The sequence below is a fragment of the Microtus ochrogaster genome, chromosome 5 (assembly GCF_000317375.1).
Source record: "Microtus ochrogaster isolate Prairie Vole_2 chromosome 5, MicOch1.0, whole genome shotgun sequence".
Taxonomy (NCBI): Eukaryota; Metazoa; Chordata; class Mammalia; order Rodentia; family Cricetidae; genus Microtus; species Microtus ochrogaster.
Genome location: NC_022012.1, coordinates 95,614,459 through 95,628,908, shown reverse-complemented (window position 1 = coordinate 95,628,908; position 14,450 = coordinate 95,614,459). Strand labels below are relative to the sequence as shown.

The following is a 14,450-nucleotide window of genomic DNA, read 5'->3' as shown; positions in this document are numbered from 1 at the left end:
AAATTAAAATCAGTCCAAGAATTAGGATTTACTTCAAAGAGGTAAAGGCAGGATCCATGAGGAAGGCATGGCAGCGTGGCATTCAACATGGGCCCTGGAAGTCGAGGTACAGCCAACACTCCTGATCCAGCTGTCAAACGCCCGTTGTTGGAGCCAGTGTTGAACACCTCATCTCTAAGCAGGGATCCATATTTCTAACTCCATGTTGTCTTTGTTTTTTAAAAGAGGAAATATGTATTTGCAAATTCTGCAACTTTGATGTGACATTATTAGGAAGTGGGGAGGTGAGCGGGCAGAATAAGAGCAAAAGTCATCAGTGATAGTCGATGTGGGGAATGGAGAAACAGCTCTTGTCGCCAGCTACCAGTTAACCTCCACATTCACCTCCACCGATGACTGTTGCTGGACAGAATGTTTAGCTGGCTATGCAGTAATCAACAGCATGGCCCTGCCTCCTTAGCAGCTAGGTGTGGCCATGGGCTGTATGCAGAAGAAACTTCTAAGTCAGGCCCCCATAGGGAAAAGGCAAGCTGGGCATGGTATGCACCCTTGTATTCCCAGCATTTGGAAGGTTAGGCCATTACAGCCTGGGTTGCCTAGTGAGTACCGGGCCAGCCACACTATATAATGAGACACTACCTAAAAGTTAAAAAAAGCAAGCCGTTTCTCCCAGGAACTGCTCCTTTTTTCTGGACATAGACAACATGTAGGGCAGCTTGGAAAACTTGAGGACAGATCAAGGGGGCAGAAAGAATACTGGCTCCTACCGTCTCACATGGTAGGCTTGTCAAACCCACTCAGCTTTTTATAGGCAAGAAAGAAACACCTATTTAACTAGGCTATGTCATGCCATCAAGCAACACACACCTAAAAAGTTACAAGTGGCTGAACAAAGAGGCCAGTGTTAGCTGCAGTCATACCGCTGGTATTCTTTGACTTTTTATATATGACAGATACGTTTATTTGTGTGTGTGTGTGTGTGTGTGTGTGTGTGTGTGCATGTGTGTGTGTGTGTATAGCTGGAGCTTGAACCCATGACTTGCTTGTATACACTAGGTAGGTACTCTACTAAAAGCTAAAATGAGTCTTATCACTTATATTTTCTTTTTTTTTTTTTAATCTATTTTTAGAGGGCTAGCGAAAAGGTTCAGTAGCTGCGAGCATTTGCTGTCCTTCTACGGGACCTAAGTTCAGTTCCAGTACCCCATAATGCAGCTCAAACTGCCTGTAACTGGAGCTCCAGGGGGTCTGACACCTTCTTCCTGCCTATGAGAGCACCCATATACACATAGTGTATACACATACACTGGAAAAAAAACAATTATTAAAAAGAAATACAAATTGATCTTGAAGTTTTATCATTCTACACTTGGTAAATCAGAGAAAACTTTCAGAAGGATGACACCTGCTGGTGAGGCTGTAGTAAGACTCACTAGTTACGGCACTGTAAAACAGTAAGGCCCTTTCAGAAGCTAAAAAAGCAACAAGGGATGGAGCTAGAAAAATGATCATACCTTTCAAAAGAATCCACTCTTGGGCATGTCTCCTCAGGAAAATTTTATAAAAGCAAAACCCATATGGACATAAATGTTCACAAGAACTGTCTTCCGTAAAGACACACACACACACACACACCTTTTTTTTTCTTTCTCTTCCTGGTGCTAGGGGTCAAACCCAGTACCTTGTAGATGTCAGGCAAGTTCTCTACCATTGAGCTACATTCTAGTCCTGAAGTAGGATCTCCAGTATAGCCTCACACATTGAAAAGAAGCTGCTGGATGGCTTGCTAGGCACCTGTAATGGCACCAGAAAGCTAAAGGAGAAGGACGGAAAGTCTGAGGCCAGGTTGGGAGTTACACCGCAAGAACTCGTCTCCCAAAGAGGAAGAAGGAGCTGGAGAGATGGCTTAGCAGTTAAGAGCACTTGCTGCTCTTCCAGAGGACCTGGATTCAGCTCCCAGCACCCACATGGCAGTACACAGTCCCAGAGGATCCAATGTCCTCTTCTGGCCTGCACATGCACTGCATACATGTGGTACATAGTCATACATGCAGGCAAAACATTCATACAATACACACAAGGTAAAAATAAATGAAATCTGAAAAAAAGGGAGTGGAGGAGGAAGAGATGAAAGCCAACTGCTTATCCTAAAAGGTAAGATCTAGAATACACAATGCTATGCATGGAATAAAATAAATTTCTGGAACTTGATGTCCCTTTCCTGATGCTCTATATGGTTCCCAGCTCTTTCTAGCCATTGGGACCTTACCACAGCCTCGTGGGGATACAAGGATTACTAGAAATGGCTTAATTTAAGATGTAAGAACTAGCTAAGCTATTGGCCAAACAGTGTTGTAATTCATATAGTTTCTGTGCAATTATTTGGGTCTGGGTGGCTAGGAAACAAACAAGCAGGAGAATTTAAATGGGAAATTGAGAGTGACAAAGTCCCTTGTCCTACCATGACCCTTATGCTCACTGCTTGACACTTATCACCCTAAAGTCCTGGCAGTGGAGGAAGCCAGCTAGCAATGGTAAGCAGTGATACAACAGCTGACACTGGAGTAGATGCACAGGCTGAGGGGACAAAGGAACAGGCCCATGGCAGAGATGGGTTTGTAGCAGGCATGAGAAAACAGCACTATACTCAAAACATGTCACCCTGGTCTTGTGGCCAGCATCACAAAACAAAACCAGGGTCTCGATGTACTAACCCATCTACAAACTGAACGAACTGATTCAGACTGAATGAACTGAAAAGGGATGATAAGGATCAGAACTGGAAAAACTCAGTGCCAAGCATAATCTTCCATCTGGAATGACTTCAGGACTATTGCGAGAAGGAGAAAGCAGTTCGGGAGCTCTTCCAAATGAAATGTTACATATGGCTTTCCATTTACCAAAATGAAATGACCAAGCTAGTCTGGTACACTAGCACCCAAGTAGTCTCAAAAATACAGCTAGTCATACATGTTTAGATACTGTGGTGGGTTAGATGAGGACGGTTCCCATAGGCACAAAGATTTGAATACTTAGTCCTCAGTTGGTGGAACTGTTTGGGAAGGATTAGGAGGTGTGGCCTTGTTGGAGGAGGTTGAGGTTTCAAAAGCCCAGGTCATTATTAGTTAGCTCTCTCTCTCTCTCTCTCTCTCTCTCTCTCTCTCTCTCTCTCTCTTTCTCTTTCTCTCTCTCTCTCCTCTGCCTTGTGCCTGTGGATCAGGACATAAGCTCTGAGCTACTGCTCCAGTGTCACATTCCCTGCCATGATAGTCATAGACTCAACACCTGAAACGAGAAGCCCAATAAACAAACTTCTAAAAGTTGCCTTGGTCATAGTGTCTTAGCACAGCAACAGAAAAGTAACTAAGATAAATTCCTCTGTGAAGGTGCATTGAATTTATGGTATCTTCAACTCAGGGGCTGTAATCTTTTATAACTTATTAGCTCATTAATTATTAAAATTACTTCATCTTGTGGCCCCAAATGAACTATGAGGGGGGAAAATATATGACCTGGATACTTAAAGTATTTAGTTTTTAATATTTACTTTTCAACCATCACAGATTCAAGGCATCTCAAAATAACTCAAAAGGTTAAACCTGAGTTCTCCTTTCAAACAGTTGAAATTAATACTTTCTTTTTTTAAAGCAGAGTTTTGAAAAAAATCTGAAATAGTTATCTTTATTGTCAACTTGTCTGGTTTTTAGAATCACCATGAAAATACATTTCTGGGTATATCCGTAAGGGATTTCCAGAAAGACTTAACTGAGAGAGGGATGACCCATCCTGAATGTGAGTGGCACTATCACCCCGGCTTGGGTCCTGGACAGAATAAAAAGGAGAAAGCAAGCTAAACAGCAGCGTTCACTTCTCTCTCTGCTTCCCAGCTGTCTCAGTCAGTGTTCTATTGCTTTCAGAAGACACCAGGACCACAGCAACTCTTATAAAAGAAAACATTTAACTGGCGCTTGCTACAGTTTCAGAGGTTTAGTTCATTATTATCAAGGCAGGGAGCTGGTGGCAGGCAAGCATGATGCTGGAGGAGTGGTCATACTACTACATACTACTACATACTGATCTACAGGCAGAGAGGAAAAGAAAGACCACCCCCAGTGACTCACTTCCTCCAACAAGGCCACACCTCCTCATTCTTTCAAATCATTCCATTTCTTTCCTGGTGACTAAGCATTCAAATACAGGAGCCACCACACTGACTGTGGATGCAATGTGACCAACTGCCTCATATTCCTGGTACCACAATTTCTCTGCTCTCAAACTTCCCTTGAGTTTCTTTTGCCAGAAACACAATGAATACAGAACCTGAGACATAGGCACAGAGGCCTTAAAAGCACACATGGAATTCTAAATTATATCTTTTCTTTATTTTAATATATAACAACAACAAAAAGGCGAAGGCAAGAGTCAAGACCTGCCTTGTGTTGAGTGTCTTCCATCCTAAGCCCAAAGGTACTTACTATAAAAACCTATCTTTGACCCAGGAGACTGGGCCCACAGCAGGCTCCTAGGAAGGGCAGGTGGCTAGAGTTGACCTCACTGCACTCAGGAAACAATCACCGTCTGAAGCAGAAGTAAGTGGTCATGACACTGTATCTCCAGCTTACATCATCCAAAACAGCTGGAGAGCCCAATAATTCAGATGTGCGCGACAGGTTAAAGTTCACAGTGTACAAGGAAGCACGAGGATGAGATTTTTGCAGAGATAGTTAAACCTTCTCCAGAGACCTACATCTATCTAATCAACAAGGGCGCCCTTTCACCCATTAGACTCTATACCCTACACCCGCTCCCTGGCTGGCTCAGTTTGTGTCTAATCAAAGGTGTGCAGTCTTACCTTTGCCAAGGAAAAGGTCAGGAGTCCCAGCAATAGCAATTGCTCAATAGAGCAGGTAACCGAATGCTGCCAATTTTTATCCTCATGTTTTAAAAATTTAGTGCATTTATTTATTTATGGGGGAATGAAAAATGGGAGTGTATGCAACAATGTGTGTGTCTGTGTGTGTGCGCGCACGCACGTGCAAAGGACTTAGAGGCGTCTAAGCTCTGTTTCCACCGTGTGGGTCATAAGGATTGAACTGAGGTCTTCAGGCTTTATGATGCTAAGCTTTCCTACACCAAGTCATCTTTCCAGACCTTTTTCAGTACTTTTATTTGCAGAAGGAATTTAAAAAAATTTGGGAGCTGATTCTCTCCATATCAGAAAAAGCTTTAAACTAATACTGAATCAGAAGGTAAAGAACTGAGCTTCTCTGGGCACGCTCTGAATGCAGAGAGGCTGGAACTGGGAAACTCAGGACAGACAACTAAATGTTGCCAGAGCTGTTTTATACTTAGGTTTTGATATAAAAAAATACTAAAAATTACAGCTAAGGTGAAGAACATGAAAAATGGCAAACACGTGGGGAGTGTTTGGGTCTTGTGGACCCAGCTGAAGGAGGAAACTCCAGAAGCCTGTGCTTCACCACATAGCTCACCTCTGCCGGAGACTAGTGCCTTCTGCAAGGCTTCCTTCAGAGAACTGCAGCCATGTAGAAGCCTGTGGTTAGGAGAAATGGCCACGTGGGAAATGCCATAAATGGCCTCAGGGGTGGCTGTATATGCTGTCAGTTTCTCTCCTGTGTCTTGTCCATCAACCTGGGGGGATGAAACATGACATTTCATTTTCAGTCCTCTTCCTGAGCTATGTGGCTCCCCACTCCACCCCTTTCCTCATTCCCAAACAGCCACAGCAGCTTCTGACCACAGGACCAGGAATGTGTACAAGAGGAAGGGCCAGGCAGGAGAAGAAGGGGGTTGCTCTGTCAGTCCCCTCTCTGCAGTCAGCACCAGGCATCCCAAGATGAAAGCAGAGAAAGCTGGCTTAGGAAGATACCCTCCTGGTTCTCTTTGTGCTGGGCAGTGCTATGGTCAGGTGCGGAGCTGCTGTGCGTTCAAAGGGCTCCAAAATGCAAGAGAGCTCTGTGGGCATGAACACTGGGGTGCCAGGGTGTTGTCACCTTTAATGTGAAGTCTAGATGGCAGCCTACACAGTCCCCAATCCAGTGGGCCTGCATGCCTTTTATTCCGTACCACTCTGGGAGGTCTGCCAAGGCATCCCGCATGGCCTGCGGAAATAAAAAGAGATCAGAAAAGCAGCACTGCAAAGCTCATGTGAAAACAAGTGGTGTGAGACTTGAGGTGGGAAAAGGAGACACAGAAGAAGGTTCTGGACACCAGGCTCCCTCATTCTCGTGCCTCAGTAGGGGTGGAAAAAGACAACGGAGGCGCTCAATTCACAAACCATCTGCTCGGCCTGACCTAGGTTCCGTGGAAGAAAGAAAGCTGAAATGGACAAAGACCCCAATTCACTTCATTGCCGAATGTGTTTACAGCATTCTCTCCCTCGGTCTGCAGATGAGCCCCACAGCTCTCCCCATAGGAGTTCCAAACTGCACAGAATATTCCAGTTGACTGCTGCCAATTCCCACGGAATTTTGTTATCATCCTCCCCGGCATCACTGGGCACACCAGCAGAACCTCATCCTGTGAATATTTCCTCCTCCTCCTTCCCTCTTCTACTCCTTGTTTGTTTGTTTGTTTGTTTGTATACAGGGTCTTAGCTCAGACTGACTCTGAATTGACAACCTCCTGCCTCCTCCTCCTCCTCCTCCTCAGGTGACATGTTTAGCAGTCAGTGGTTTTATTTTCTTCCCAGATTGCATGTCAAAGGTAGGAAAACTGGTGGAGGTGCCTTAGCCTTAAAATATGCAGATGGAAATGAGGCCCAAACATGCAGACAGGAAGAAATGTGAGTGTTTTCACATGCTAGCTCTGGAAAGATGCTGGCCTAAAATCTAGGCAAATCTATGAATATTTTTACAAAGTGAATTTTTTTTTCCAGTTGACCAAATGACACCAATATCTTGAAGCACCAAGCAAGCTCTTTTCACTTCCCTGTATAATAAATGCATTTACTCAAGGCTAACTTTGGATGAGCAGGTCTTCAGGGACGGCCTCACCGAACAGCAGAGCCTAAGACAGAACAACTACGCTCACTCAGCGTTTCCTGGCCACAGCGGTCCATCCTCTCTCTGTGAGGGCAGTCCGGGTCTCATCTCACTTCTCTACCCTTGGCAAGTAGTTCATCTACCCATCCAGTAAACCACAGGTATAGAAAGTCAGTTGGCTCACAGAATCCAAAAATTTGGGGAAACGCCAGGTTTTTAGATTTTTTGTTTTTAAGTGCTATGAAATCCTGAGGAGTCAGGCTTGGTGGAACATACTTATTATAATCCTGGCACTTGGAAGGCTGAGGCAGGGTGATCTAGAGTTCAAGGTTAGCAAGCCACCCTGTGTATAGACACACACAAATTAAAGAGTCCACAAAAAAACCAACCAACCAAACAAAAAACATAGCTCTCACCTCCCAAGGGAGAAGAGATGGATTATTCTGGAGTCAGATATGCGTGACTCTGGCTCAAGAACACAGATTTAGGATACACCAAATTCCATCTGCCAGTACGGTAAAACTCGGGGAAGCTTTTATAATAACAGAACAAAGAAAGTCATAAGCCAGGGCACTTTTTAAAGAGATTGGTGGGAACAGCAGGTGGGCAGCTACAGCAAAGAAAGGGAACCTCAACTTCAGGCTGCAGGTCCTAGTGGACAGCATTCTTAGCCCTTGGTTGGTTGAAAACTAAGGGTCTGTTTATACATTCCAAAGATAAACTAGAGTTCTGCTTATACATTGTCAAGGATTTGCCTAATGGTCACAAAGATGTCGGGTCAAATACAGAGGGAGCAGCAAACAGCTACTAGGAGGGCTAAAGCTACCCCAAGAAAATGTGGGCTGGATTTGCAACGTTTTAACGTCTCCACATGTCTGGTTTGTAGAAGCCTCTGTGCAAGGACAGTCCTCTTCAGCACCTTTCTTCATTCACGAAAGTAAATCTGAGGAAGCTGGTATGTCATGAGATGGAAGAAGGCATCTCCCTGTGCCCTGTTCAATGGTCTTCCAGGCAGGGCACAGTTTGGAATTAAACGATAGTTCATTTAATAAGGGCAGTTAGCTAAAGCTGACAATGGGAATGAGACATCTAACAGAGCCGAACCCTGTGTCTCCTGCATGGAAAATGTCATTCATCCTCCTCCCCTCCCACAAGCTGCCCATGAGACAGCACCCACACTCTCTGCAACCCTAGCTTGCACTTTCTCCCACCCTGACTCTCTGTCGGTCAATGGCTGAGATCATGCTTACAGCTCACAGTGAACAACTCTGAAGGGCTGGGCAGGAGTGAAAGGAAGAAATAAAACACACTGCACAACAGCCTTTAACAAAATGCTTTTCTGTTTCAGAGTTCCCTTTAGACTCTGACCTCATGGGCAGCCTTGGGGCAAACACAGAGCTCTGAAGATCCCTGGGCAGACAGCACTCAGGCCAAGCCAGTACCCACAGCTCATTCCTCCTCCACCTGGACAGCAGAAGCTGAAAAGCTCATGTCCTCTCTGCTCTCTCCGTTAACGCTGGGGGTGGCCATGTAACATAAAACCTGAACGGAATTCTACTGGGGGCTTTCCAGATAGAAGGGCTTGTCTGCACTGTTCCTGCTGCTTCTGTCTGGAGTGGAGATGTGGTATCTGGAGGGAGCTGCAGTCACCATCTAGCAGCCACGACATCACAAGCAGGAAGAAGAGGCCGAGAGAAGCGCTGAGATGCCCAGTCGGCGGCCTTACAACAGGCTGGTCCCAGCACTGGTTCTCATGGAGAAGCATCTGTTAAATCCCCACAACCTGGGTCTTCAGTAGCTTGCAGCTGAAAGCATTCTCAGTTGGCCCCGTGTCGCACCCTTATCTGCACAGCTGGACTTTCACTAATTCATGACAATTTCTATCATATCAGGTTTTCAAAAATCCTATTTCAGTTGATCTTTAAGAATCTGGATCAAACTTTCCAAGTTCCTATTATTTTTTCCCTCTTCATCCAATGATGTCTGATGGCCATCTCAGACTCCAAGGGCTATCTCTACCCAAGAGAGTGGTCTAACCCTGGACCTCCCATCAAGTCAGGTCTTCCTGGATGTTGCCACTACCTGCACCCTCTCATCCAACAGATCACCAAGCTCAGGGGATTCTTCCTCTTACTAATTTTCTAGTCCCTGTCTACTTCTCCTTCCTAACTCTAGAGTGCATGTTGGGACCATCACAAAAGCATTTGGACTGGTGCCTGCAGTCACAACTATCCATTCCACAATGTTCTACTGAAAACAAAATTCTAGTGAGATGGTTCCACAGTTAGCAGCGCTTTCTGCTCTTGAGAAGGCCTGAGTTCAGCTTCTAGCACCAACTCTGGGTGGCTCACAACCATCTGTAACTCGAGTTCCATGGGATCTCGAACTTCTGGCCTCCATAAGGCACTTGTCCTCACATGCACATAACTACACACATATATATAACCTTAAAAATATATAAATCTTTTTAAAAAAGAACTACCCCATGTTTCTGACATCACTCCCTTTACAGTATTTCATTATTTCATCCAGTTCCTGTGCTGCAGTCACAATGTGTCACTTGATCCTGCCCCTAATCACCTCTCCAGACCTCCTTTGAGCCTTCCCAGATGGCGCTCAAGTTTAACTTGGTGCGTTCATCTCTTCGCTTCTCAACCCCAGCACACACCTATCTGCTAGGGCCACTCAGTATGGATTCCCTGTACAGGCTGGGGCTGTCGTGAGGGACTGTCTTCACAACATAAAGCTGGTTTTATGGTCTATTCCACTCTTGCTTGTCTCTCTTCAGCCCAAACACTGAAACTTTCCTGTCTGATGTTCTCTTCTGGTCCAGATTTCCAGTCGGTTCATTGTTATAGGTGGTTTCTGCTCTCCTGAAATTTACCATGATCATCTTTTCTTTTTAAGTCCTTTTCATTTATATAACAAATGCCTTGGTATTATCAACTAACTTCAACCCCTTGGTTTCTATATCTAAACTTTTTTTTTAATTAAGGTTCACGGCATCCTGCAAAAGACATGGTATTCTTTACTGCATGCTGGGTCCTGCAGATGACGCCCTTCAGGGGTGCTGGATCATGCTTGACCCCCTTTAGATCTATTTTGTTCTAGACGCTCTATTTGAGTCTCTCAGAGGCTTGCTTTTAATCTTCGGTAAGGTCATTATATTCTGTTCTTGTCCTCAGTCCTAGGGTGTTATCCATGCTTTCAATCATGGCTTTTGGAGATTCAATGCCTCTCTTAGCCAGCAGAACCCAAGGGTTTCTCTGTGCCACACAGCCCTGGTTCAATGCCTCCCTTAGCCAGGCAGATCCCAAGGGTTTCTCTGTGCCACACAGCCCTGGGTCTGCTTCGCTCTCCCACCAGAACCACTGCCTGTGCCAGCATCATGGACTCTCCCTCTTCTCCCAGTTTTCAGTGTTGACCTCCTAAGAGCTTTTTCAATAAATCTGCACAGGAGTTCAGCAAGAACCAAGAGTTACCATGGCAACTCAGCATTTCCGCTGAACAGCTGAAAATTCACAGCTGACAGTTTAAAGAAGAATGCCTCTGGTGCCAGGTTATTACATTTCCAACTCAAAGCAGAGGCTAAGGCACAGGCGCTAACCAGGTGACCTTCCAATACTGCCATTAGAGGGACTGGCACCCCTCCTTTCCAATGCACTACCTGGAGGCTTGGGAGAATAACTCTGTCTCAGGAACATGGCAGATCTGAGGCTAGCAGAGAGGACCTGCACAGAAAGCTACACTCTCAGCTTTGCTTTCTGCCAGGCACTGACTAATAAGCTCTTTTGAACTTTTTCCAGGTCCATGCCCAGGTCAGCTGTAATGACCTAAAAATGAACTAAAATAAAATGACCCTCACTGCAGTCTCTGGAGGGAGGACAGTGAAGGTCTGCTGAGCTGGTGGGGTGTGGTTTGGGTTTGGCCCGGAATGTGGGAATCAGAAGCTGCCTAGAACTCTGTGCTTTCTCTGAACATGAGCCCTGCACACAATATCTGACCTGAGTTATCTGCAGATGAGAACCAGACTTTGTCCAGGCACGCCATGGGCTGCCTTTGAGACTTAACTCAAAATAGAAGCACTGGGTATTACACACATACAGAACTTCGTCCAGGCCATTGTGACTCAGTAAGCAACTCTGCTTCTACTGCTGGCTTTGTCTTGACTCTCTGAATATGGAAATCAGTCAGAAGGTGCTTGAATCATCATCATCAGCTCTAATCACTCATCTTACTCATCAGGAAACTGAGGCCCAGGGCAGCCTTCATAGTTATCAGAGGCACAGAAGGGTCACATCTGGAGCTTTGGACTTGACCCAGCTCACTCCTACCCTGGTCTTCTCTGCTAGAGACCAGTCAGCTCTTCACTCTAGGACACTATAAGCACTGGTACAGAGGAACTAGAACCCAACCCCTCCTGAGCTTCACAAGGACTCATTCCCTTTTCCTTCCATGGATTCATAATTACAGATAGAGTTACTGTTGCTTTCTGACAGCTCAGAGAACCCGTAATAACCTCCGGGTGCCTTTCTTGTTAAAGCTTCTCCTTGCCCACCACGCTGTACTGTGAACAACATTGGGGCTCTCTGCTTCCCAGGCTCCTTCAGCAGAGCCACCGGTGTGTCTGCCCACACACTGGGCGCTACCGGGAGTCTCTTACATCACTTACCTTCGCATATGCAGTTGTCTTAATGAACCACTGTCGGAGATATTTCTTCTCCACCTTGGCTCCAGAACGCCATGAACAGCCATATTCATTCACTTGCTCATTGGCCAGCACTGTTTGATCCACTGGATCCCAGTTAACCAAGGCCTGTTAGGATGCAGGAGATGGGGTACACTGTGGTGAATGTCCTGTGGAGGGGCCCCTAGAGAACAGTGTGGCTCCAAGCCTGAGGGCATCTTTAGGGTGGGCTGCCTGGCCAATGGGCCACTAGTGAGCTGTGGCAAGGACACATGAAATGCCCTTGTTAGAGTAGACTAGGGGAAGATGGAAGCCTTTGGGAACATGTCTAAATCGACCCTAGGTTTTCTTGAATGACAGGATGAACATTTAGGATTTGAAATTTTAGAACACTTTGGAAAAGAAGAAAAAATGGTTATCTATTTAATGTTTAGAAAAATAGGATTACTGCAGAAGAAATAAATATACTGCTTTTTAATAACAACACTGACTTTTACTAAGTGATAACCAGGTGCTGGTTTCATGCTAAGTGGATTACAGCTAAGTGGTGAGCTTGACAGCTGAGCTGCTCCTGCCTTAGTCTTCCAGGAGCTTACGTGTGCCCTTTTCATTCTCACAGTCGGCTCGAGAATCATGTCACAGAGGATGAATATGAGGAGCAGCAAAGCAATAAAACACACCTAAGGTCTCAGAGACACTGGCAGACGGGGAGGAAGTCAGGTACCCTTTCACCAGTGCTAGGAACTTTCCAGCCCTTTGAGACTGTGCTAAAGTCAGCAGTCAGCCCTTTACAGTCGCTTCAGTGGCTCTTTCAAGATATGCTGGGACCTGACTGGTTCTGGATGTCTTCCACATGAGCATAGAAATCAGGGTGGGGAGAGGTCAGCTAATTCATGAGCTATAATCTGGGTTGTGATTCTATAACTGCAAGTAATATAGTCACCAAAAACTTGAGACTATGCCATCTGGAATCAGATGGGAAGAGGAGCATGGGACAGTTTATTTCCTCCAACATGGGGTCCCCAAGGTCTTCACCTCAAAAGTATAAAGAGATGACCAGGATATTAAGAATCTAGGACCTAAAACTTTTAGGTTCATAAGCCAAAGAAAGTTGGTTCATCTGTTATTACCACTAACACCAGGGAGACGCAGGAAGGGTTTTACTTAGTAGGTAAAAAGAAATCCTGTTTTATTTTGGCCGTGCTAGGATTATTGCAGAGGAGCCTACAACCCCGAGGCACATGCATCTTTGGACAAATCTCACTTTGTAGCCCTGGCTGTCCTGGAACTCACTCTGCAGACCAGGCTGGTCTCGGACTCACCAAGATCCACCTGCCTCTGCCTCTCAAGTGCTAGGATTAAAGGTGTGGGCCGCCACACCTGGTTAAAAGTGATGATTCTAAGATGGAGAAAATTCATAAAGTTTTAAAAGGGTAGCTAACATGAATGTACCTCCTTTTGATAGGCCAGTCCAGCTTCATAGAGTTTGATAAATAGGTATTGAGTCCATTTGTAGTAATCTGGCAAACAGGTAGTGATTTCCTGCCAAAAAAGGAAGAGGCATAAATGCACAGTCAGACCCCACAAGCACTGCACCACACATACCACAGCTCTGAGATTCAGTTCTTAAAAGCAACTAAATGTCCAAGTATTTACCAACTTATATCTCTGCTAACTCTCAAAGTGAGGGAATAGCCATTTATTCTGGGAAGAAAGAGATGGTGCTATTGGAATGTCTCCTCCACCTTTCCTAGATATTTACAATGATAAGAGACTCTCAAGCCCTTTGCCTGTCACCCATGACTAACAAGTTACAGTACAGGAAATGGATATGAACTTTTTTAAATAAAGATTTCATGTTTACTCAAAATTGTATGCGTGTGGTGTGGGGTATGTGCACGAGTGCTATTATTGACGGAGGCTAGAAGAGGTTGCCGGACCCCCTGGAACCGGAGTACAGATGGCTGTGAAAAGCCAGAACTCAGGTCCTCTAGAAAAGCAGCAAGTACTCTTCACTACCGAGCCATCTTTCCAATCCAGCTATGGACATTTCTGCCTGGATAAACATATGCTGGGGAACAAGACTGTAGCTCATTTGAAAAGCAATTATGTCAAGACTATTTCATTTCAAACTAAATCTTGTGTCTACATAGAACCTACTACGGTTTGATAGTTTCCACAGCCTCATTATTCTCCCTTTACTGTATAATATGAATCAAGCTGTTGTCTACATGGGGAAATTAATCAAAAATTCCTAAAGTTTACATTTTGCCTGAAAAACACTTTTAAATATAAAATTTAAAAAAAAATGGAACTTCATTAACTGATGAGGTTTGACATTGGTGAAGTCAAAGTAATTTATAATGGTCATGCATTTCTCTTTTTCTAGTGCTGCTGAACTTTGAGTAAAAGCCATGGATAAAGGGCTGGGCATAGCTTAGTGACAGAGTGCTTGCTTGCCTAGCAACCCTGAGACCTTGCAGTTAATCCTCAGCACTGCCATTGGCAGAAAAAGAGAAAAGGAGGTTTCTGTGGAACAATCTTTGTACACTGTAAATATGTATCACTCTCATTGGTTAATAAAGAGCTGACAGGCCTTTAGCTGGGCAGGAAGAGACAGAGCAGGAGAGCCAGACTAGGAGGATGCTGGGAAGAAGGGCAGAGTCTCAAGAGTCACCATTCAGAAACAGAGGAAACAGAATGTGTACAAAATGAGGTAACAAGCCATGAGACACATGGTAGAACACAGATAAGAAATA

At 44.9% G+C, this 14,450-nt stretch overlaps 1 protein-coding gene across 3 annotated transcripts in view; it reads right to left on the bottom strand.

The window, feature by feature from the left end:
• The window catches only part of Lars2 (leucyl-tRNA synthetase 2, mitochondrial), a 98,317-nt gene that overhangs the window by 40,016 nt on the left and 43,851 nt on the right, over nt 1-14,450 (bottom strand). For all 3 annotated transcript variants that reach the window (XM_005348160.1, XM_026779348.1, XM_026779347.1), the window contains exons 6-9: nt 13,144-13,233; nt 11,677-11,820; nt 6,015-6,122; nt 5,493-5,652 (exon numbers count right to left, since the gene is read on the bottom strand). In XM_005348160.1, the coding sequence (XP_005348217.1) occupies nt 5,493-5,652; nt 6,015-6,122; nt 11,677-11,820; nt 13,144-13,233 (502 nt within the window). The remainder of the gene's footprint in view (nt 1-5,492; nt 5,653-6,014; nt 6,123-11,676; nt 11,821-13,143; nt 13,234-14,450) is intronic.